Source organism: Protopterus annectens, chromosome 2.part1 (genome assembly GCF_019279795.1).
Source record: "Protopterus annectens isolate FY-2018-M chromosome 2.part1, PAN1.0, whole genome shotgun sequence".
Lineage (NCBI taxonomy): Eukaryota > Metazoa > Chordata > Ceratodontiformes > Protopteridae > Protopterus > Protopterus annectens.
Genome location: NC_056729.1, coordinates 1,416,895,536 through 1,416,920,789, shown reverse-complemented (window position 1 = coordinate 1,416,920,789; position 25,254 = coordinate 1,416,895,536). Strand labels below are relative to the sequence as shown.

General features: G+C 40.0%; 1 protein-coding gene across 3 annotated transcripts in view; it reads right to left on the bottom strand.

Annotated features, from left to right (window-relative positions):
- MDM1 (Mdm1 nuclear protein) overlaps nt 1–25,254 on the bottom strand; it is a 1,807,772-nt gene that overhangs the window by 696,821 nt on the left and 1,085,697 nt on the right. For all 3 annotated transcript variants that reach the window (XM_044062890.1, XM_044062891.1, XM_044062892.1), the window contains one exon: nt 2,740–3,042. In XM_044062890.1, coding sequence (XP_043918825.1) covers nt 2,740–3,042 — 303 coding nt within the window. The remainder of the gene's footprint in view (nt 1–2,739; nt 3,043–25,254) is intronic.

Sequence of the window (25,254 nt, the reverse complement as noted above, 5' to 3'; positions counted from 1 at the left end):
GACTGCAGACTTTACAAATGACACCAATAAATTACATCAGTAAAATGACTTAACTGAAGATAGTAAATATTTATCAGTATTTTTAGCTAAAAATCAACAAAAAATCTTTATTACAATGATAACATGACATGCACAAGAACTTACAGAGCTATCACTGTTTTCCAGATCCTTTTTCTTGCCTGCATACCTGCTGAATATCAAAGCTGCAGTCACTGCCCATTTGTTTCCCAACTCTGAAAAAACTATGATGTGAATGCTGTCACAGAGTTAGCTATAAAGGTTTTTTTTTTTTTGGTACTTACCTTGCTCTTGGTGGCTAATGAGGATATCCACAGCACCACAGGGGAAGTCATATGCCATTCCACTGATATGTGCATGTTCCCACACACAAGTCTCATGAGAGCTATCAGCACTGGCTTGAGACTGCCAAGCTCAAATCCCCCCAGTTCTACAGCCACTGGTCGTGTGAGTCTGTGGGCAGTCTACAGGTGGAAAGGTCGCGCCAAAGGACTCACAGCTGGCCTGGTCCTTTCCTTTTGAGTCTCTCCACTGATGAAATGGATGGGCTGATATGGCTTCCTGTGTAGAAACAAATGGGTCACAGGGCTCTCACCGAGCTCAGGGATGCCTGGCTCCTGCTACAGGTAATAAATGGGCAGAATGGAGGGGAAAGATAAAAAAATATCAAACCAATATTATTTATCATCTTATGTTTTTGCTAAATGCAGATGAAAAAGTATGTACCAAAGTTAATTAACTAATTACAGGTCCTAACTATAGGATTTGATAAGTCTAGTAAGTTTATTACCATCAATCCTGTAACCAAGATCCTTACAAAAACAGTTTCCCCCAGTTTGCAATTCTTCCCAAAGGTCTGACCAGCTAAATAAACCAATGTGGGAAGAGCCTAAGAGATCAAAGATGTAGCTGAATACGACCATTTCCAGAACACAGTGGTCCTTTGTGATGGCTCACCAAGTTGGGGCAAACACTGACACTACCTCCCACTCCAGCTCATAGTCACGACTGCTGTGGTCACACTTTTCAACCTCTTAATGCAAGAAATCTGGACAAGGCCATAAATAATTTGGGGCCAAATGTGGAAAAATAGGGACAGTTTTTAAATACTGCTCTTATAAATTGAGTAAGTTGACAGAATAACAGGTTTTGCATTAGCGTGGATTTTCTGAAAGGTATGATGTCCGAAACTCATGTCAGTCAATTTTTGGACTTCAATCCTGGCTAAATGAATTGCCAGAAAACCAAAAATTTGTATGAGGAACACACCAAAACTATGAGGCAAAAATCTGTACATTCTGTGAAAGCTTGGGCAGTTGACAGGTGTGGTTAGGCCAGTGGTTTCATCCTCTTTGCTGACTTGGTCAGTAAAGAAAGGCAAGACTGTGTAACAATTTTATTTATTTGTTTACTTATCTATCCATCCATTCATCCTTTGTTGACTGGGTTACTCCTGCTAGGCTAGAGGCCACTTGGACTACTGAGATGCAGAGTCCAGGGCTAAAGTAAACTATCTTTATAACCCTGTCCATGGCTTTAGACTCATTGTTTGGTAGCAAAGTGGGAAAGTGCTGTGCTGAACTGAAGAGATGCTCAGGAACTGGCATAAAGATATCTGGTCAGGAATTCACTTCATTCGGCCAGGGAATTGTAAATAGTGCAGCATCTGCCTTTGTAAGTGCTGCAGGAGAGTTTTTGTGATTCCAGGCTTCATTAATGACATCGCTGATGAATGCCTGTGTAGAGGGGATGACCCAAGGATAATCCTCCTCCTCCTCCTCAAGACATACATTCATCTGTTTTGGAGGGGAAATACCTGTTCTGGTGGGGAAAGAACAGGGGCCAGAGGGCAAACCATGAAGGAGCTTATGAGCCTGCGGGTTTCTCCAAAGAAAAGGTCATCCAGGGCAAGAGGACTTCAAATTGATGAGAAAACACTGCTTTTAGCCATCTTACGAAAAATGTCTTCTGGGTCTTCACATTCCACACTGGATCCTAAGTAAGAGGATAACCTTGCCCCCCCCCCCACAAAAAAGATTTTGTCTTGTACACTGAGTTGCAAGTTGGTCATTTTGTGATGGGTTCTTTCTGGATGTCATGAAATGAATCTGACAACTAGGACTGCACTTTCACCAAAATGTGTCCAGGACAAGACCTAAACTGTGACAGTAGTAGAAATGAATGATCATGTTAAGTGGCTATGCATGCACGTACAGCGGGTATGTCACATCACAGCATGCTCCAGTATCAGGCATGTTTGAAGTAAAGTGCAACAGCTTGTGATTGGCTGGCAGGATAAACCCAATGTCTGATCCAGAAATCCAACAGCTGATCCAGAAGAAGAGTTCCCACCGTTAGAGATGGAGCTATCTGGGAACCAACATCAAAAGATTACTTGTCCATATCAGTGCAATTTAGCTGGAAAAGGGAATTTTTCTGACACATTACCAAGCTCTGGCCAACATGTAAAATCAGTTATGTACTAATGGTGGAAAATACACCTAGCTTTTTGTCTAAACACACTGTTGTCTTGACTCAAAACTAATGGCACAACAGGGATTTAAAAGGAAAGGAAAATTTTCAAACAATATGCTTTTGTTTCCTACATACATGCTTGGTGCACAATGTTGGAATATAGTCTGAAAACTAAAAATAAACAATCAGAATTACATTGTATGACATTTTGTCTGTCTTTTCACAGAATGGGAACACATGACTTACACGTTCTCATCCTCTGTCGCATTGTCTAGTTTGTCCTCTACTTCAACCTTTTTCTCTGCAACCCTTTCCATTTCCAATCTACGGTCAGTATAATTTTTCTGTTTTAATTCATCCTGCTGCTCCACATCTTCAGAAGGTTCACTGCTACTCCATGCCAGTTTGCTTTTTACTGGGAGAGTAGAAGTATTTGATAATCCTACATTTTCTTTGCTTGGACTGGTTTGTAAGTTCTTTGAATGTGCATTAGTTTGTGACTGAAGTTTTTTTACTTTTGAAGGATGTGCAGACCTCTTTTTCAAATTCCTAATCAGGTGAAAGGGGGATAAAGCGATATTACTAAGAAGAATTTCACTGAGAAAACTCAATATTAAATAACTAGTATGATCACAAAATTTCATGTTCGTCATAGAAAAGAAAAAATCTGTATAGAAGGTATTCTACTGACTTTTCTTAATTACAAATACCAGTTGTTACACATTATAAAACTGAAATTACTAAGACTGAGTGCAGCTATAAAGGAAAGACAATTACTTGCACAAACATCATAATGAATGAAAAATAAATAATCTGCTTTTCATGTTTGGTCACAGTCCACAGAGCACTGGCATAGAAATGACAGTGGTCATTTTTGAAATTTAACTTTTGCTGCAATATAATCACCATAATATGTTGTACTGCAATTTGTTTCAAATGATGTAGCAGTGATAATCACAATCAAATGATCCACTCTGTACCTCCTGTTGTTAGGTCACAAACAGACAGAGTAAATGGATGATTAATTTGAGCCTGTGACTTATTTTACTTATTTATTGTTTGTATGTGGTTTAGTCCATGGTCCCTTTTCAGCCACAAACTGGTTGCCAACATCACAAAATTACAAAGGCATGAAGCAAAAAGCAAATTGAAAGTTAAACAGATTTCACAAGTACATAAATAGAGACTTTGTTTTGTATGTCCTATAACATTCTATACATAGACAATTTTAATAAGCACATATGAGTGAACAAGTATTCATGCAATTGTATGGATGGATGGCTTTACAAAAAGGCTCCAACAAGATTAAAGCAAGAGTCAGCACATGAAAGTGCAGTATGGTCTGAAAGGTGCAGAGAGACCTGAAGAATAGTTATTCGGCTGAAAGGATAGTATGGCACCACAAGTAGCAGGGATAGCTGATAAGTTAGTGGAAAATGGAGCCTAACTAAAGTACTGCTCTGATGAAGAATCTCAAAACTGAGTTTATATGAGGTATTCTGAGGAAATACTTATGTTGTGAGTTTGCATTTAAAACACTGAAAAAAAAAACCAAGGCAGGTGAAGAACAAAGGATCCAGACACGAACATAAGTGCTTTCTTTCTATTTAATTACCACTAGAACTTCTTCAGAAACATAACTAAGCAACCACACAGCACCGTTTAAAAAGGCATGCAGATAAATCACATGACTCAACTGACCAATACTAACAGCAGATTTACAGGTGTATCAGTGACGTAACAAAATCCATTAAAGCTTTCTTAAAGTGCTCATACTTAAATACACTTGGTATAAACTTGCATTTCTGCTTGTACAATGAAAAAAACAGCAATAAAAAGAATAACAAAAAAAAATGATAAAATTCTAATGTCTTCTCAACTGTAAGAAACATTTAATATTAATAGTCTCATTTAGACCTGGTGTCTGATCAGCCGCCAGGTCTATTTGCCAAGAAGTCTCCCTACATTCTAACAGTGTTTTAAAATCACCACTAAACATGTCACATATAACATTGTCTAAACCAAAAAAAAACATTCTTAAACCCTCTACACATGCCAGCATGCTTTGCCAGTGTGTTTGATTGATTCCTTTTCTTAACAGTCAACGCAAGTTCATAAATCCTCTTGTTTAGAGATCTAGTAGTTTTTCCTATGTAAAATGCTTCACAGAAATTGCAACAGGCAATGTAAACAACATTTTTACTAGTACAATTATTTCTTCCCTAGTCCAGTCTACTCTATTGCAGTGCTTAAACTCAACAGATGAAGAATTACTAATGTATCTGCACTGCTTACAATGTCTGCAAGAAAAGGTACCAAAAGCATTAGAGGAACTTTCATATAACTTCCCAGCGACATTTTTCTCAAGAAGGGACTTCATGTTGAGTAACATTTTGAAAGTAAAACACAGTTTGACACATATAATGTTGACCAAATCTGGATTACCAGGTAATAGTTTCCAGTTGTCAACAATAATGTTCCTTATAAGTCACATCTCAATGTACTGCTGACTGTAGAGTTTAACGGTACATTAATGTGCATATCACGAGGCGAGTGACATCACCCCCTGCTATGTTGAATACATCGAACCACAGTTGTTGATGTATTTGTTTTCGCTTTGGTTTACTTTTTGGCATTCTGGATTCAGCATTTCGAAGCGGATTTGAAATGCCAATAGTAAACCAACAAAAGCGCTTAAAAGTTTATGTTTGGATCCTTTGTTTCTCACCTGCCTCGCTTTTATGTTTTTGATTTCATATTAATGATGTAGAGCCCACTCAGTGAAAGTAGTTTTCGAAAATTTAGGCTAAGAATCTTTTGACATTCATACTGAATGCAAAATAATGTTCTATGGCCTATGGCCACAAATATGATGCTTAATTGGAATGCCTTAATCTACTCTCAGGCAATGGGATGGTTTTGGACTAGATTTGGGGGAGGCTTCGGAACTGATTACCATCATCCAAGATCAAGAAGAGGCATCGACAGCAGTCTGCTTCAGGGGGCTGAACACTTTAATTGAAAAAAAAATGCAGTCTTAATGTTCTGGTGCTCATCAGTGTCTTTAATGTAATTTAATTACAATTCTTGATCATAACACATGGAAAAAACAGAGGCAATTTTAATGTTGTTTCATATACAATGCCAGTATGGACAAACAAAAAAGTTGTCCTGCTCTTTAAATCTGATGGCTATCATATTCATAAGATGGCTGGAAAAATAAACTTTGAATGCTGTCTCAAATATACAGCTATGATCACCAGCGTAAATACAATTGTGAGTTTGTTTTACTCCACATTTTCAAAACTGTCACTTTTTTCTTTTTCAGATGTGCTGCAGTAAGAATTTTAAAATTCTGCTACAAATTTTAAACTGATTCTGAAATCAGCTACTGATACGGGACTGCACCATGGCAATGGCCAGTGGACTGCCATTGTTTGAAATAACGAAAGACCTGACAAAACATACTGTAGTTTTCTTTTTCATTTTTTTTACATGAAGAACATGAGAAGTGATCCGATACACAACATACTATTCTACTACTGAGTGATTTTGTACAGAAGGATCACAGAATCAAAGTGTGACATTTTTACTATGCTGTCCTAAAACTGGAACTGACCTTTGACAGTCATCGTGGATGTAAAATGCATATGGCATCAAGCAATATCAAATTTCCAGCATGTGACAGATGCAATATCCTTGCTGTTACTAGGACACGTGCCTACTGCATCTTGTACTTATCTGCATCAGCAGCATGCTTTTCCTCTAGTTTTGGTGTCTGACGTTTTCTATATTACAGATGGGTACACCACACTCAATGAATTCCTTTCTATCAAATTATGAGCCAAAGCCACCATCACAACAATAATCTATCAGCTTTTTTTTTTTCTTCCTCGGGGCAATTTCTCACCCCTGCTACTACTTAAGTTAATCAGTACTGAGATTGCCATGTTTTGCAGAAAAATAATGCACATAGACATTGCATCAATTTTCTTTATGTTTCTAACAAAACATCATTTGCATTACTATTTAGCATCTTAGGCTTGAAGAAGAGTTGAAGCTGTTCAACATGCTGTATTCATTCAAAGTTGCAGCTACCATCATAGATTATAAGTACGAAAGGTCAGTTGCAGGAATGTTAGCTTTAATACTAAGGTGGACATAACAGCTAACTGGACTTCAGTCACCATCTTTGCATAGTCATATGGACTGGCATACTTTGTAAAAACATGACACCTCACAACAGTGTATTTTCATAGGTTCATAGATTAGGTTCATAGATTAGTACTAGGCTAATTGCCCTTATAAGGCATTTTAAGCCTAGTCAATTATCCCTTGTGAGACTCAAACCCTGAACCTTGTGTTTGTAAGGCAAACACCTTAACCATTAGGCCACCCTCCCAACCCAAACTTATAAATCAATGAGCTCTGCAGAAACCCAAGGAAGTTTCCTATAGAGAGCCTTTATGATGTTCCCTAGTCATGCACTGTACACCTTTTTCCTAGATAACATTATGCCATAAATAGGAGGCCTGTAGCCGCAATTAAATATAATCTAAAGAAAAGAGCTAACAGTGTTTTCAGTAGTATCCACTGCCTTGAATGACACACCCAGAATCCATATTATTTCGGCACACATACTGTCAGGAGTATTTTTCACCCATGAAGTTTCATATGAGGCTAAGTCTTTCAGTGTTTTTTGGTTATATAGATATTTACAGAAATATGACTCGATTCTCAGTTAGAGCATCTTCTGTGTGGCGACATGTGTGAATGGGCGTTCCTTCGTTGAAGGTTGTGCGTCAGGCCCGGCAAGTCGGCATGTAAAAATCTACTGCCAATCATTAGCAGACTGGAGTTCCGCTGTAGCGACCCCTAACCGGGAAAAGCCAAAAGACACATGACAATTATCAATAATTAGTACATGAACAATACTTAATATATTTTTATCTGCAATAGACAGAGACAAACCTACTGACCATAGTGCTTCAGAGAATATGTGCTGTACTCCACTTACAAGTACCCCGCATGATGATCCTTCCTTATAATTACTCTTCTGTTTTTCATCCAGTAATCCACCCAGTGATGCCACTAGAGTTATCAGTCATGTATCCTCCTGTACAAACACTACTCCTCCTCTCTTTGCTTTACAGTTCAGCTTGCCTTGCATTAACAAATGCTTTCACTATAAAAATGATTTTGAGCTTAAAAAAATGCCACATACTTCATTACTAACTTTTACAATTCTAAAGACATGAAGCTCAAGTATCTGTTTATCAGTTCAGCTGTTCCCTAAATGCCAGTGTTCAACTGTCCAGTCATTACAACCATCTTGCACTGGAGACAGCTTTCCTAAACCAGGCTCTTTTTTTCAGTCAAGCCTGACCTTTCCCCTCTCTCATATATTCCAGTTCTCCTGCTCTGTCCACATCTGTCGAATAATATATTTCCTGGTTTTCTCCATTTGCAATTGCATGACAAACATTGACTGTTCTTTTATTTTCTCAATCACCTCCTCGGGATTATCAAAAGCTAATGATTTCCTGTTTCAGAATACCTTCAAAGAAGTGATTGAAAATGACAGTTTAAACGTCAATCCTTTTTGTTACATTCCTTTATCACATCCACAAAGTGAGAATGGCTTTTTAGAGTAATATCTAAATTGTTCTGCTGCTTGCTATCTACAATTTGTGTACCTAGTTACCACTTCTACAGTACTTGCTCCCTCACATATGAAGTTAGAAAGTCAATCATTTCTGGCCTTGATTTTTCATACCTAACCTCCTTTTTAGGCAATGACAAATGTTTTGTTGATGCAAAAAGCAAAAAGAGGCTTTGGTAAATCCAGTCCATTACGCAATGTTTAATGATCACAAATGACAGCAAATTATTTGTTTTTTCTTTACCCTCTAAAATACCATATAATCTTAAATTACACTTTTGTGCTCTGTCTTCCAATCCGTTGAGATGCAACTTAATTAGGTCAAGTCATTTAACTGAATGTTGCTTTTCTCATCCCTCCACAATATGCAGCCTGAAAATCTGGCATGTAAAGTTGTAAATACAAGTTAACTCTGCTGTTTGGCTTTATTGTTATTTGGTAACTGAGCTAACAGTCCCTGTTAAATTATTTGTTAGCAAGGCTTGCAACTTCTCCTCAATTAATTGTTTGTAAAAGCAACTGCATCAGTTCAGGTCAAGGAAACGTCCTTGACTGCGCCTGCACTCCCCCACTCCACTTTAATAGTTTATCTATTGTTAGCTAATTTTAATTTGGAATATGATGACTTTATGTGTCCCCAACTAATAAGTAAGCATTTTTAGTTCATAATTAGCAATGTACATGACTTTAAATGGGTCTCTTACCATTATTTATGCTAAAATTGTCTGCATAGACTGTCTCCTGCTACTTTGATTTTTTTATGTCTGCCCGTTTTGCTTCCCTCCCACCTACAATTCCCCAGCCACCCCCAAATCCTTGCATTTATTCTTTCTGAACTTCATCAATTTAGTATATATTACCCAACCCTTGAATACATATACATTAAAAACTCTCTTCCCTTTTCTATCCTCTGTTCATTCCTGCTGCAGCTCATTCTACAGACTTAAAACTTTCTTAAAAGACGTTCTCAACCGACTTTTATCTATCAATTCACACACACTTGCAAATTATATCTATACCTATATATATATATATATATATATATATATATATATATATATATATATATATATATATATACATACACATTTATCAAACATATACATGCATACACACACACATGCATACATACACATAAATACATACCAATACTACAAAAACACTTCTTTCATTAATATACCATACCAAAACCTACCCTTCTTCGACCCACCATCTAAACTCTCACCATTTCATCTCACAATGAAATTTAAGTCAATTGCTATTGCTTTGCGCACTCATAACACTAGCTCACTTCACTAACTACCATCATATTCCCACACTGCATCCCAACTCCATCACAAATATACATACAATACATCACAAAGCCTTTTTCTCTCCTTTTCTGTACAACATGGCTGCTCATATCTGTTCTCTTATAGACATATTAAAGCTAAAATCAGTACTTTATCAGCAGTACTGAATTTCAGATACAAATACAAATGTCTCCATATCTCCGTTCACCCTACTTCCAACCTGAAACTCGGTGGAAATATTCACCCTAACCCCGGACAAACACAACAACATCAACTACCCAGTGTGGCCAACGCATTACTTTCCAACACTCTCAACACAATTTCCCCACCAGGTAATGAAACTAACCTTATTCTTTTCAACATTAAAGTCAGAAACATTTGCAACAAAATTCATGATATCCATGCATGCCTAGATTTTTACTCCTCAGACATTCTAATCGCCACTGAAACCTGGTTAAAACAAGAAATAATTGAGAACTAAATTATCCCCCCAGGATTTAACATACTTAGGTTCATAGGTTCATACTAGGCTATCTGCCCTGGGGCATTTATAAGCCTAGCCCGATTGTGTTTGGCTTACGCCACCCCTTGATTTGAGTATACTGTGCCCTTTTTAAAGTTTAGTTTACTGTGCCTCTGTCTAATAGTGACACGGAAGTAATCCCCGGGACAAACCTACGATCCCCCATCCACTTATCAAGATTCTTCTTGAAGAGAGTCAGTGAGGTGCTCTGCCTAACATGAATTGGAATTCTATTCCAGAGCGAAGGGAGACTCTGGGTTATGAATCTGTCCCTCCAGCATGTTCTATTTATTTCTGTGCTGAGGTTCAAGTCCCTCGGCGTGGCTCTAAGGGATTTAGATTTACTGAGGTGGAGCATGTCCATTAATTCTGGGTTGGACATAGCTTTATATGTCAGGCATAGATCGCCTCGAAGTAGGCGGTATGCAACTGAGTAGAGCTGGAGTTTTTTTAACCGAGCAGCATATGGCATCTGTTTGAGTCCCTTGATCCTCCTGGTGAGGTACTTTTGGGGTCTTTCTAATTGCTGCAGGTGTCGGGTAAGGTACATCCCAAAGGGGGCATTGTAGTCTATGATGGGCCTGATGAGGGATGAATAAAGGGGAACGATTACCTCTCTCGATCTAGATGTGAATCCTTTCATGATGAGGTGGGCTATGTAGAAGGTCTTTCTAACCACTTTGGCAATGTGGTTGTCAAAGGAGAGACTGCTATCAACTTGGGTCCCCAGATCCCTAATTACTTTCTCTGTACTTAATGGGTTACTACCTATGTGGTAATTTGTAAGCACATTGTTTTTGCCAAAGGGTATGACTATACACTTTTTGGCATTTAGCTTTAGACCATGACTCTGGCACCAGTTATCCGTCTCTGCGAGACATTTTTGCAGGATGTTTGTGTCAGCTGGAGAGTCAATTATGGCGCCCAGTTTGCAGTCATCTGCAAACTTGGGGAGCCATAGTCCTCCCACATTGGCCTGTACCTCAGAAAAGTAAATACCGAACAAGAGAGGTCCCAGGACAGAACCTTGTGGGACACCACTTGTGACCGGTTTCGAGTCTGACATGGCTCCAGCAACTCGGACTCTGTGGGTTCTGTCTTTGAGCCAGTTTGCGACCCATCTTGTGACATAGGGGTTTACATTTAGGCTGGATAGCTTATTTATGATGCCCGAGTGGGGTATTGTGTCAAATGCCTTTACGAGGTCCAGATAGGCTGTGTGGACTACCTTCCCCTCATCTATGGCCTTGGTGACTGTTTCGAAGAAGTCGACCAGGTTCAAAAGGCAGGATCTGCCCTTGACGAAGCCAAATTGGGTAGGATCTAGTGTCTGTAGGTCCCCAATGTCTTTGTTTATGAGTTCCATGATACTTGGAATGGACAGAAGTCTTAAGAGCAGGTAGTATTGCTATTATAAAAAAAACAACTGAAATAAAAGTCCAGCCCATCTAACTATCAAAATTTAATAATTCTGAACTTCTGATTACATACCTTTAAATCAAGCAAAATGAATCTATATGTATCTCATCAGTATACATCCCACCAGGCAACAACATTACAACAGCTAAAAACCTCCTAAGATAGATATCTGACAACATCCCCCAGAAAACCATCATCTTAGGTGACCTTAATACAGACTGGCAGCCCATAAACAGCAGCAAACCCAAGGACTCTATTCAATCATTTGGCTTCACCCAGCTAATAAACTCCACCACCAGACTCAACACAAACACTGACAGGCAGTCCACACTGGACTGGATATTGACAAACAAACCACATAATACAAAATCTTCTGGCTGCCTACCAGATACTATAAGTGACCACCTCCCAACCTATGTAATCAGATAAGAACATGGCTCATCCAAACAAATAATCCATAAACAAGTAGGCAATATAACCAAGTTTGACAGACACATTTATTACAGCCCTGTCCCACTATAACTGGAATGTATATATGTAGCCACACAAGAATTGGTTCAGTAATATCCATATTTATGGGGACATTACAAAATGAAGTATTTAGGAGTGTGGATTAAAAATGATTCTGCTATGGCAGTTAAGGGTATGTGGGAAGAGACTAAAAAGAGAAATTGGAAGCTGTTATATGGATATAGATAGTAAGATACAAGCAGTTAAAATGTTTTAGTCCCTTTAGTCTTATACACAGATCAGGCATATTTTTATCAACTAGAGGAGAAGTTGTGGATAGCAATTAAGGGCTAAAGGATTTTATCTGGGAGGGGAAGACGGTAAAAAGTCAAGTGGGATAAGCGGATTGTTCTCATACAACAAGGCAGACTGGGATTGCTCGATTTGAATGGGTATTTCAGAGCTACACAGTTAAGGCTCCTATACATAGCACAAGCAGAAACTTATAATTCAAAGTGTAAAAGGATGATAATGAAACGGGGAAGCTCAAGAAACAAGGAGAGACTGGGATTTTGGATGCAGACTTTTAAGAAGATTCACAATAATCATACAGAATGTTACATTCATAAAGTAGCAGAGAGTATTCTAAGAACTTAGTCAACACGGGAATGGAGAAAGGAGATTCTCCTGACAGGAATGACTGCAACTAGGGATACAGACAACAGACAAGAGGGGGCTGGAATTTATTGGAGAAAACTGGCAAAGGAGCAAAAAACTAGAGAGTGAAAGGTAAAAGAATAGGAAGATGCCAAGAATTTATTTGGACAGCAGGTTAGAGATTGCCTTCCCTATCAAGGACTGATATCAGATTACAGGCAAAGAAAAAGAAACAGGGGGTCCTAAACGAAAGATCAGCTCTGGTAGAGTTTTTAGTACAATCTAGAACAAAAGCTGCTGTTAAAAAAGGAATAATTAGTAGAGCATACACAATATTGCATGATAACTATAAGAATCAGTCAGAGGAGGTTAGAAAGGATTGGGAAGAGAGACTGGATAAGCAATTCACAAAGAAACAATGGGGGATATATATTTGTCTCACAAACAAGCAACAAAATCTAGAAGATTTAGGATTTTTGCTCAGAAAATGTTTACATATATATTTTTATACCCCGAGTAGACTCCAGAGAATTCTTCCTCAGGTAGACAGCAAATGTTGGGGGTGTAAGGGGGAAGAAACAGATAATCGGGAACATTTTCTGGAGTGTAATGAGTTGGCAGATTTTAAAGATTCTCTGCAGACTACTCTATCAGAGATACTGGATGTGCAAATTGGTGTTAACTAGGGAAATTATTTTTCTGACCTTGGACACAGAACGAGAATTGCCCAGGCATAGTAAGACCTTGCTGAGTCTAATTATGATGGCTACCAAAAAAAGCAATAACTAGAAAATGGAAATCAAAATCTGAACCAACTGTACTAGAACTAGTGAATATAGTAACAGAGATAAAACAACTGGAATGGGGATCTTTAGAAAAGGGTAGGAGCAAACTGTATAGGAAAAATGGTAACTGTGGGAACAATACATACAGGGAGGAATGAGGTTTAAAAGCAGGCAGGATTTATGAGCTATGTAATGTATGACTGACAATGACTGGGTAGATTATAAATGATGCATGTTTGCAACTAAAGTTATGTCAGTATGGTCTGTGATATAAAATAGTTGCAGGTGGGACTGTGTCAATATGGCTTGTTTGTGTTTACATAAATTTATGATTGCCTATGTCTTAAGTGATAATTTAATAAAAATGCTTCTTGTTAAAAAAAAAAAAGAATAATGCCCTGGATGAAGCAGTTACTCACTTCAATTACATCTTCCTAAAATTACCAAATGACTTAGCATCAGTTAGGACAAGAAGGGTAAAATCTAATACAGTGTCACGGGTAACAAAAAAGACCAAACAACTCATGCTGCAGATATAAAGCATGGAAAAAATGGTATAAGAATTAAGCACATGCCCACCAGAATTTTAGACAGCTAAAAAACCATACCAAGACCCTTGTTAAATCTGACAAGAAATCATACTAGAGTAATCTTCAAACAAAGTACCAAAGCAACCCCAAGCTATTTTGGTCCTGTCTACATAAACTATTACACCCCGGCTATACTACTACACCCTGTCCTTGTACTTCAAATAATACTGAGTCCATTGCTACTCAGTTCAAAACTCATTCTATCCAATCAGTTCTTATCATTAATCAATGACCACCTCACTTCACCCCTTCAACTTCCATTATTCTTGAAAGCAACACACTCCTGAGGATTCAATAAACTGTGTGTAGGTTTAGCAGGAAGCCTACATGGAGTTTACTTGTTTGCATGGTGAGCAGCAGCGCTAATTACATATTCATGCCGCTCACAGCGTTTAAACGTAAATAAGCACGGTTTCATGGCTAGCAACAGTATTGCCAGCCAGGAAACTGTGTAAAGCAACATACACAGCAGCAAACATGTAAACCTGTTTACCTACAGGCAAACTAGGTCAGCATGTTTGGTCGGTATGCAAGAAAGATTGCCAGTGTAATGAATAAAGCAAAGTGTATAGTTCCAGCACATTGTATGAAAGTGTATACAGTACAGACTATTGTGAAAACCTGTGTCAGGCATATGGAGCAAAAGTTTTGTAAATGATCCATAAACAGTACATAAACTGCCATTAAAAATGAACAGTCAATGGGAAGTGTGTCTACAGAGTAGGGATACACAGATGAATTGTAGGAATGAACACAGGGAAAGAGGACAGGTGAAACATGTCAATGTACAACAGATGAGGGGATGTCAATGAAGGCCGTTGTAGCAGGAACCCTAATCTCATATCGACATGTTACAGTACGGACTGCACAGTGATTGTATACTATGTGATTGTCACACAAGGTGATATAACAATGGGTAAGATTTCTTCATGATATAAGCATCTTGACATGAACAATGGAGAGGACATATATCAGGGATGTTACATACAATAGGGGTTAGTTGCATATTGTGAAGCTGTAAAAAATGAGTATCCTGAATATGACTGTAATGTCAGCAGAGGTCTCAACCAAGTGGCACACATAGTTACAGACTCATGGACAGCAGTAAACAGAAGCACGCACAATCACAGACAATATCAGAATAATACCAACAGTGATCCCACGTCTCTGATATAACATATGTGACTGTGAGTGATCATAGATGCTTCTGTACAAACACATTTGTACAACTATTATGAGTTGTCAGCAATCTATGAGGGGAATCAAGCACACCATGCTGATGTTGTAACATCTGCTGGAGGTGTTAGGAGGGACACTGCTATAACTGTATGTGAGCTTATTTTTATTTTAATTTTACACTTGTTAACTGGGGGTGTCTGACTGAGCCGAAAAAGCCATTTTTCAGCAGAGGCCCAGGGAGAAAAGCTCCACATAGAAAAATTACAGATACATTTAGATATGTAGACATGATCAGTATACACACAAATTACAATAGACATGTTTTTACAGTGGTATGCAGCACATCAATAGTTACAGTGGAGAGAACAAACAAGAAAATATTTATTTAAAAATAAAGGTAATTAAATAGATTTGTGGTGTACAGCTGAAATTTGGAAAATAGGTAGAATACATACACAATACACAGGTACAGTACATACATTGTACATTAGCCAGTGTTTGTGAGTAAGAGTGAAAACTATCAAGTACTCTAGGTTTAGTATGTGTACCTTATCGCTTTCACTAGCCTGGGAAGCAGTCATGGCACTGCCAACTTTGCTTGAGATGTTGCCTAATGAGGTTTTTAAAGGAAGATTTGGCCGATGTGTTTTGTGTGCTAGTGGGGAGAGAGTTCCATTTTTTAGCCACTGAACTACTATATAGTGCGTCTCCAAAACTATTGTAGCTGGTGGTGACTTCTAGTAGTAGTTTGCTTGATGATCTAAGAGGCCTTTTGGCTGAGTGATGTTGTTCTAGGTTTCTGAGGGCAGGACACTTATGGGGGAGGTAATAGATAGAATGACAGATGCAATGATTAGTTCTATATGAGCAATTTGCAGCAAAGTGGGCAATTCTGTTATAGCAGGCTTCCATTTTGCTTAGTTCAATTTTGTTGAGATTAGTCAGAATGGGAGATGCATTGAGTAGGGTGGAAAGAAGTTGGGAGCGAGCAATGGCTGATATTGTGTTGTTGGTAAGAAATGGTTTGATATGGTAGAGTAATCCCAGTTTGGCACGTACTTTTTAATAGTTAAGTTGAGATGACTATCAAATTTTAGATGGGAGTCTATGGTTATTCCCAATAGCTTAGCCTGTGCCACTGTCTAGTTGACAGGTGTGCATGTCATATATATAGCACAATCATGAATGTAACCCAAGCCATCAATGTTGTAAATCAGCTATTTATGTAATGAGTGCATCACCAGAATAGGTATCAAAAAAAAAAAAAAAAAAATCTTGTTTTCCCGCCTTACTGAACTAGAATAGTCCAGTCTTCAGAGTTTGCTGATCTCTGGGCTTTGGCTTGGTTCCTGTGCTATTCCATATCCTTATTTGGATAAAGGAAAGCTTCTTTGTTCACCAGTGGGAGTGGGGAGCACTGAGCAGCCTATTTGTCCCTAGAGCAGTGGTTCCAGCCAGAAACTTGTAGTCTATTGGCCATTTTGGGTCAATTCCTAGGTCTTTTCAACCCCTGCTATAAAGCCCACTTTAGCGCGCTTTTGCGTGATTTAGCGGGGAGTTGCCGATAGAGCACGTTCGGGCAGCACCGGTTAAACAAGGTTAAACTATTTCTGGCTCCGTAAAGTCTGCTCTTCAATTTTTCCCTTAGAACTTCTCTACTTGCAATCTAAACAGTCTATTCTCTATCTCAATAGCTCAGCACTTGCTCCTAAAGCATTTTTATATAGGTAAAGTACTTGTATACTAAACAAAGTACTACATTAGCCTAGAATCCCCTTGAATACCCATTTCCCTATAGGTCCCTTCTGACTCAGTTACACAGCAAACTTTTTCACTTTTTCTAGCATGTCGAAGGGTCAGTTGCTAGCGTCCTCTCCTGTTCAGCTGGTGAATCTGGGCATCTTGAGGCAATGTTACAATTGCCTCATGTACACAGACAACCCACTCCTTCTCCCACAAAACACAAATACATGTGAGAGATGCAACTATATAGCCAAACTGGAGGCTGAGCTCTCTCAACTCAGGACTGGCAAGACCAGACAGGAGGAGAAGGAAACCACGCACACCACAAACCCAGTTTCACATAGAACTATCACAACTGCAAAACAAACACATAAACACACAAAGACATACTCGGAGGCACTGATCAAAATCTACCAAAACTACAGAGGCCTCCAAAGCAGACACCCAAGCAACTGCCACCTCAAGACATAAGACATGCAACACATAGTTCTCAAAGTCAGTGTGCTAAACAGTCACAGCCCTTAAGGCCAAACACAATGCCAGACACACTTGTTATAGGAGACTCCACAGTCAGACACACTGACGTCCCTCTCACCAGACTGAACAAGGAAAAGATCACAGTTAGCTGCCTGTCAGGCGCTAGAATCCGCCACATAACACAAGCACTCAGGTCACTCCACAGCAAGTACAAGTATGACTCAGTCATTGTCCATGCCGGTGTGAACGACCTGAGACATACCTCCCTGGACTACATGAAAAGAGACATAGAGGAGCTCTCAGATTATGTAGCCCAGGCCGGTATGACCCTGACACTGAGCAGTATCCTACCCTCACCAAGAATGATGCCACAATACAGAGACAAAATGATCAGCTTTAATAATTGGCTTAATTACTGGTGTCATTCTAAGGGGATCCAATGTCTGTCTGCCTGGGATGACATGCTTGACAAGCCACGCTGCTTCGCAAGGGACGGCTTGCACCTGTCACCCCTAAGCTTCTGGATCTTGGCAAAGGCTCTTGTCACCCCATAGTGCCTTTTTAGGCAAGGCTCAAATGATAAACCTACCACCCTAGAAAACAAAAATGGAGAAAAACTAAGGGTAATACTGCTCAATGCCAGAAGTCTAAACCTCAAGATGCACGCCCTCGAAGCCCTCCTCAGTATGGAGAACATCGATGTTTGTGCTGTGAATGAAACCTGGTTCAAGGCTCCTGAGAGCACCCCAGCACTATCAGGTTATACCTCATATCATGCGTTCCAGCCCCAAAATCCGGACCGAACCACAAAAGGAGGGAGTATCCATATTCATAAAGGATACCCACACCTCCAGGTTAGTGGCAACGCACGAAGCATCGGAGACCATCCAGGTGCAATTAACCATAGGTAAAACTGCCCTACAGTTTGTAACATGCTACAGACCACCTTCTCAAACTCAGGAAACCCACACAGCCTTCCTGAAGACACTGGAGAGTATAAATGTCTCTCCAAACACCATCATATTGGGTGACTTCAACTACCCAAACATAGACTGGGAACATTACTCAAGCCCCAACACCCTAGCCCAAAGGTCCCTTGAGTTCATAAACTCAAATGCTATGGAACAACTAGTCACCATTCCAACAAGAGGAGAAAATATACTAGACCTGATCATCACAAACATGGGGACAAAATGCTCCACACGGAAGTATATCCCTCATTGGTGAGATCAGACCATAAATTAATCTCACTGGAGATCCACATCCCGCCCCCACCCCCAGCAAAAAAGACCACAGTGAAGAACTTCTCAAAAGCAAACTTTACACTTCTTAAGACTGGAGTGGTATCCTTCAAGGCCCCCGAGCCAGTGGAAACCACAACCCACGCTGCTGAAACCCTTACAAATGCCTTCTACGAGCACCTCCAGGAATGTATGGATCAAGCAATCCCTAATAAAATCAAGACCCTTTCCACCAAAGGCAGGCCGGTCTGGTGGACTCAGCCATAAACAAACTCTACAACAAGAGGAGAAAGCTACTACATGACAGAGCAAAATCCTTAAATGGGAAGGCATCTCTGAACAATACTAGCAAAAACTACGATCACTCATAAAATCATCCAAGGCCAACTTTGAGAGAAAAATCGCTAATGACACAAAAGACAATCATAAAGCCTTCTTTAGCTATGTTAGAAACCTGGGTGGAAACTCCCAGATATGCTCAGAATTAGTCCAAAATGATAAAAAAATCACTGAACCCACAGACATTGCCAACATACTGGCAGACAGGTTCAGTGCAAATTTCTCCCCTCCCTCCCCCCCCAAAGGAGAAATATCTATCCCACCAGAGTCTAGCCTCCCAAACATCTCAGATGCCCAGGTGAGAGCTGCTCTCTCTAAAGCAAAAAACACAGCATCAATGGGAGTGGACGGTGTCCCCGGATGTGTGCTACACAAACTCAATGAGGAACTAAACCCACACATAAGGCTGCTGTTTAATCTTAGCCTTACTACAGGATACATACCCAAAGAATGGCGTATGGCAACTGTGGTCCCACTCCACAAAGGCGGTGCTTCTACGGACCCTGGAAATTACCGCCCCATAAGCTTGACGAGCCTTGTCTGCAAAGCTATGGAGAGGATCATAATGGAACTCATAAATAAAGACATTGGGGACCTACAGACACTGGATCCTACCCAATTTGGCTTTGTCAAGGGCAGATCCTGCCTCTTGAACTTGGTCGACTTTCGAAACAGTCACTAAGGCCATTGATGAGGGTAAGGCAGTTCACACAGCCTACCTTGACCTAGCAAAAGCGTTCGACAATACCCCACTCGGGCATCATAGAAAAGCTCACCAGCTTAGATGTAAACCCATATGTCACAAGATGGGTTGCAAACTGGCTCAAGGACAGAACACACAGGGTTAGAGTTGCTGGTGCCATGTCAGACTCTAAGCCGGTCACGGCGGTGTCCCACAGGGCTCAGTCCTGGGCCCCCTCTTGTTCGGCATTTATTTTTCTGAAGTGCAGGCAAACATAGGGGGATTGTGGTTGACAAAATTTGCAGATGACTGCAAACTGGGCACCATAATTGACACTCCATCAGACACAGACATCCTCCAGAAAGATCTCATAGAAATGGATAACTGGTGCCAGAGCCATGGCCTTAAGCTAAATGCCAAAAAATGTATAGTCATACCCTTTGAGAAAAACAAGGTAACCCCTAATTACCACATAGGTGGTAATCCATTAAACACGGAAGAAGTTATCAGGGACCTGGGGACCCAAGTTGACAGTAACCTCTCTTTTGACACTCACATTGCCAAAGTGGTTAGGAAGACCTTCTACATTGCCCACCTGATCATGAAGGGATTCACATCCAGATCAGGAGAGGTCATTGTACCCATGTACTCTTCACTTATCAGACCAATGATTGAGTACAACGCCCCATTCGGAATGTACCTTACCCGACACCTGCAGCAGTTGGAAAGACCCCAAAAGTTCCTCACCAAAAGGATAAAGGGGCTCAAACATATGTCATACGATGCCCGACTAAAGAAACTCCAGCTCTATTCAGTCACATACCGTCTGCTCAGAGGTGATCTGTGCCTGACATACAAGGCCATGTCCAACCCGGAATTAATGGACATGCTCCACCTCAAAAAAGCCAAATCCACCAGAACCACTAGAGCAAGAGACTTAAACCTCAACACGGATATAAATAGGATGTGCTGGAGGGACAGATTCATCACCCAGAGACTCCCTACACTATGGAACAGAATCCCAGTCCATGTGAGGCAGAGCCCCTCACTGACTCTGTTCAAGAGAAATCTTGACGAGTGGATGGGAGATCGTAGGTTTACCCCGGGAATCATCTCTGTATCACTGCTGGACAGAGGCACAGCAAATTAATGGGTATAGTATTCTCATCCTAAGGGGTGGTGAAAGCCACACACACTCTGGCTAGGCTTATAAATGCCCTAGGGCAGATAGCCTAGTATGAACCTATGAACCTATGAACATGCATCTGGTATAACACCTAAAAGGGGGTTCAGCACCATCAGACGGTAATGTTTATGCAACAAAAACAATACTTAGATATGGTCAATAAGATGTGTGGGAGCTCACTGTGGCAGATGAAGTACAGTTTGAGTTATGCACCCCAGAGAGATGTGTAGGGAGGTACATGAAAAAGGGTGCATTGTACGGAGTTATTTATATGATGAAGGCTGTGAACTATGGAAGTATAATGGCCTTTGATGTGGATGTCCTGTATATACTCAGGAGTTGTGTTACATACAAGGAATTAGTCACCACTGTGGGTACATTATCATTGGGTTATGCATTTGCTTTTATAATGTAACAAATCCCCCATGGTTTTGTTTCATCTCATGTGTCTTCATGGCTGTGGAAGCAATCTTTTGTGTGTGCTGATATTGTCTGTATTATACTAATATTACAGTTGGATTCAATGACTGTACACAATCTGCAGTCCTCCAGACAGCTGTTTGGACACAGGATGTGTATGTCATTCTTGACATCTGTGGCTTAAATAATGGACAGGAAAGGGCCTAGCACACAGCCCTGAGGTATGGACCTGATCACTGGACTTTAGATATAGGTCACTTCACATACTTCAACATCTTTAGATGTCATGTATGTGATCCAGTGGTCTACCCACTTGGTGATATAGGTGTTTATGGCCACTGTGACAGTGTTGCAATAATACTTCAGTGTGGATATGTGTCAAATGCTTTGGCCTGGCCAAGTTCTGCAGGATGACAGTTTTGTCATCATGCATGCCCTTGTTGACCTTCTTGATGACATCAAAGAGATGTAACAGACATGGATGTTGCATGAACAAATCACACACGTCTTTCACACACAGCCAGATATTACAAGTGTACATTTAGAAAAGGTCCATGATGACATGTTGGTCTACCTCATAGACGAGGAGAGTCAGGATGTGTCTATACATGCACACATTAGATGCTGCCCCCCCCCCCCCCCCAGTCAGATGGATGCATGCTGATGTACACCTTCTATGGGAACATACTCCATCTGGAGGCTGTGTTGAAGTATGGATCCAAGCGTGTATGGCAGGTTCATGTTCTCAGTCATTTTCTAGGCAATCTGTGATGTTGCAATGGCCCAATGATTCTGTGTTATTAGCCATACAGAGAGCACAAATATGCTGCCTTCCTTAGCATAGAAACCGAGTAAGGTTTGCATGTATACTTTGGTTGATGGACAATGTTGACAAGGAGGGGTGACATGTGAGACAAGCACTCAGCTAGCAAATTGTCTATTCAACTTGGTTGGGTATGTCAGGTGGCATCAACATGCACATCTGTGTTTAGTTGTGTATTCCACTTAACATTTCAATTGTATTGGAATACATGATTTGTGAAAAGACCTACAAATACACCCATGGCCATTCATCACATTCCACATAATGGAACCACGCACACAGTAGTACAACTGTAACAATATCATGTACTTACATCAATTGCACAACCTATGCCTATACGTGTTTCATGGCAATATGCATTTGAGCAGCCTGATGCCATATCAGGATATATTACAGATCAGTTGTCTGTGGCTCATGCAGAAAATTTACTGACATAAATGCTAATAGTCACACAATAATGCTGCTAACCCCTCAATAATCCTTGCTTCTAGCAACATAACTGTACATTCAATGAATTCATCAAGGTTAAAATTCTATTAAAACGTGATACATTGTTGTGTATATCACAGATTAACATGTGTATGACACAAGACTTATGTAAATTTATACTGATGCATGTCACAGATTATTTATTGATGGTGTGTAGACACTTGCTCACCTATACCATACTGCAATTGTCACTGTGATGGTGGAATGTGAATTGTGTCAATGGGTGATCTGCTCCATTGCAACAACACATACGCCAACAATAAATATACAGGTGTATCATACCAAGTCACTCAACAAGTACTGTTATGACTCTGTCATAGTTCATGTTGGGTTGAATAACTTGAGATGTACTTCTCTGGACTTTATGAAGAGACACATGACTGAACTCTCACATTGTGTCCCAGGCAGGTATGACCCTAGCCCTAATCAGCATTCTACTTTCACCCAGGATGATGCCACAATATAAACAACAGATGATGGACGTCAACAATTTTCTTAACTCCTGGTGCCAATCCAGGGGAATCCAGTATCTCTCAGCCTCAGTTGACATGGTCAACAAGTCACGCTGCTTTGTCAGAGATGGTCTGCACCTGTGTCATCTAGGCTGTTGAATACTGGCAAAGGTATTTGCCTCCACCATAGTGCCTTTTTTAGGCAAGGTCAAAGCAACAAAAGTTCCGATATAACAACATCCACTGCAGGCAATTACAAAGTTCTGCTGCTTAATGCTAGGAGTGTAAACATGAAGCTGCACTGGAGGATATTGTCAATTTGCTAGCTGACAGATTTGTCACAAATGTCAAGCCCCTGGCCCCACTGACCATACTCCCAAGCATACATGACACCAGTCATCTGCCTAGTATTGCTAGACATCAGGTCATATCTGTCCAAGGCTAAAAACACAGCCTGAATAGTACCAGATAACATCCCAAGTTGCTTATTAAGCAATCTTGAACAGCCAACTAGCAGGCCCAATTAGCATTCTCTAACCATAACCTGAGAACTGGCTTTGTTCCAGCAGAGTGGACAACAGCAGCAGTAATCCCCATGCAGAAAGGGAGGCCATCAACTGACCATGAGAACTACAGACTGAGAAGTCTAACCAGTCACATCTCCAAGGCCATGGAACAAATCATCATGGACCTTATCAACAAGGATATAGGTGACCTTCAAACTCTAGACGCTAACCAATTTGGCTTCATTAAGGATAGATCATGCTTATTAAACCTAGTAGACTCCTTTGAGAAAGTCACCAAAGCCCCGATGAAGGTAAGACAATGCATACCACCTACCTTGATCTGGCTAAAGATTTGACACAATCCCCCACACAGGTATCATTGATAAACTCTCCCACCTGGGGATTAACCCTTACATCAGTAGAAGATAAGCCATTTGGCTCACTGACAGAACACATACTGTCAAAGTTGGTGATTCAACCTCTACCAGTAGAGCCGTTATCAGTGGCATACCACAAGGATACGTGCTGGGCCCTTTACTGTTCAGAATCTGTTTCTCAGAGGTCCAGGCTACATTAGATGGCCTCTGACTTACCAAATTTGCTGATGACTGGTTGAAATCACTGAGTGCCCCAATGATGTTAACATATTACAGGAGGGGCTAATACAGACAAATGATTGATACCCAAGCAACACTGTCAAAACTATATGCAACAAGCTGCCATTATAACTGCCTTTTGCGAAGTGGAATTCCCTGCTAATTACAGTATTGGCAACACACGCCCCTAAGGTCAAACCCAGTGGTATAACAGTATTATAACATCCTCAGACCTGGATGTGATGCCCTGACTTATGAGTGTATGACTTATAAATTTACTAATGCTATGTTGTTTGATGTATGGAGCTTTTCTCCCTGGGCCTCTGCTGAAAATGGACATATATCTAGTTGGACTCTCCTGGTCAACACATGTAAAATAAATAAATTAATGAGGTGCAGGATGTAGAAGGCTTTCCTTACCACTGTGGAAACACAGGTCGATAGCAATCTGAACTTTGACCACCATGTTTCCACAGTGGTAAGGAAAGCCTTCTACATCCTGCACCTCATTAATTTATTTATTTTACATGTGTTGACCAGGAGAGTCCGACTGGATATATGTCCATTTTCAGCAGAGGCCCAGGGAGAAAAGCTCCATACATCAAACAACATAGCATTAGTAAATTTATAAGTCATACACTCATAAGTCAGGGCATCACATCCAGGTCTGAGGATGTTATAATACTGTTGTACTCAACACTCATCAGAACACCAATAGAGTATAATGCTCACTTTTGCATGTACCTCACCAGACACCTGCAGCAGCTGAAAAGAAAACAGGGGTTTCTCAATACAGAAAAGAACCACCAGCTAGTGAACCAAAAGAATATTTTTTTGGGTAAAATACGGCAGTTTTTACATCATTATCTTCTACCTAAAGTACAATTTCTACCTGCATATATAAAAGATGTAATTAACTTTTTGAAATAAATTGATGCTGTCCAATGGAGTGTAAATATGTATTGGATAACGATAGATGTAAAAAGCCTCTATGCCAGTATTAACCATGACTTTGGATTGGAAGCTGTGAGATATTTTTTAGGACATAGTCCAGCTACGGAATATATTACTGAATTGCTGGATTTGTGTTTGAGAAATAACTTTTTTTGAATTTGGTGAAAAGTTATTTAGGCAAAAACAAGGTACAGCTATGGGAGCATCTTTTGCCCCCTCTTATGCCAACATTAGTATGGGCTTGTTTGAGGGTGAATATATATATATATATATATATATATATATATATATATATA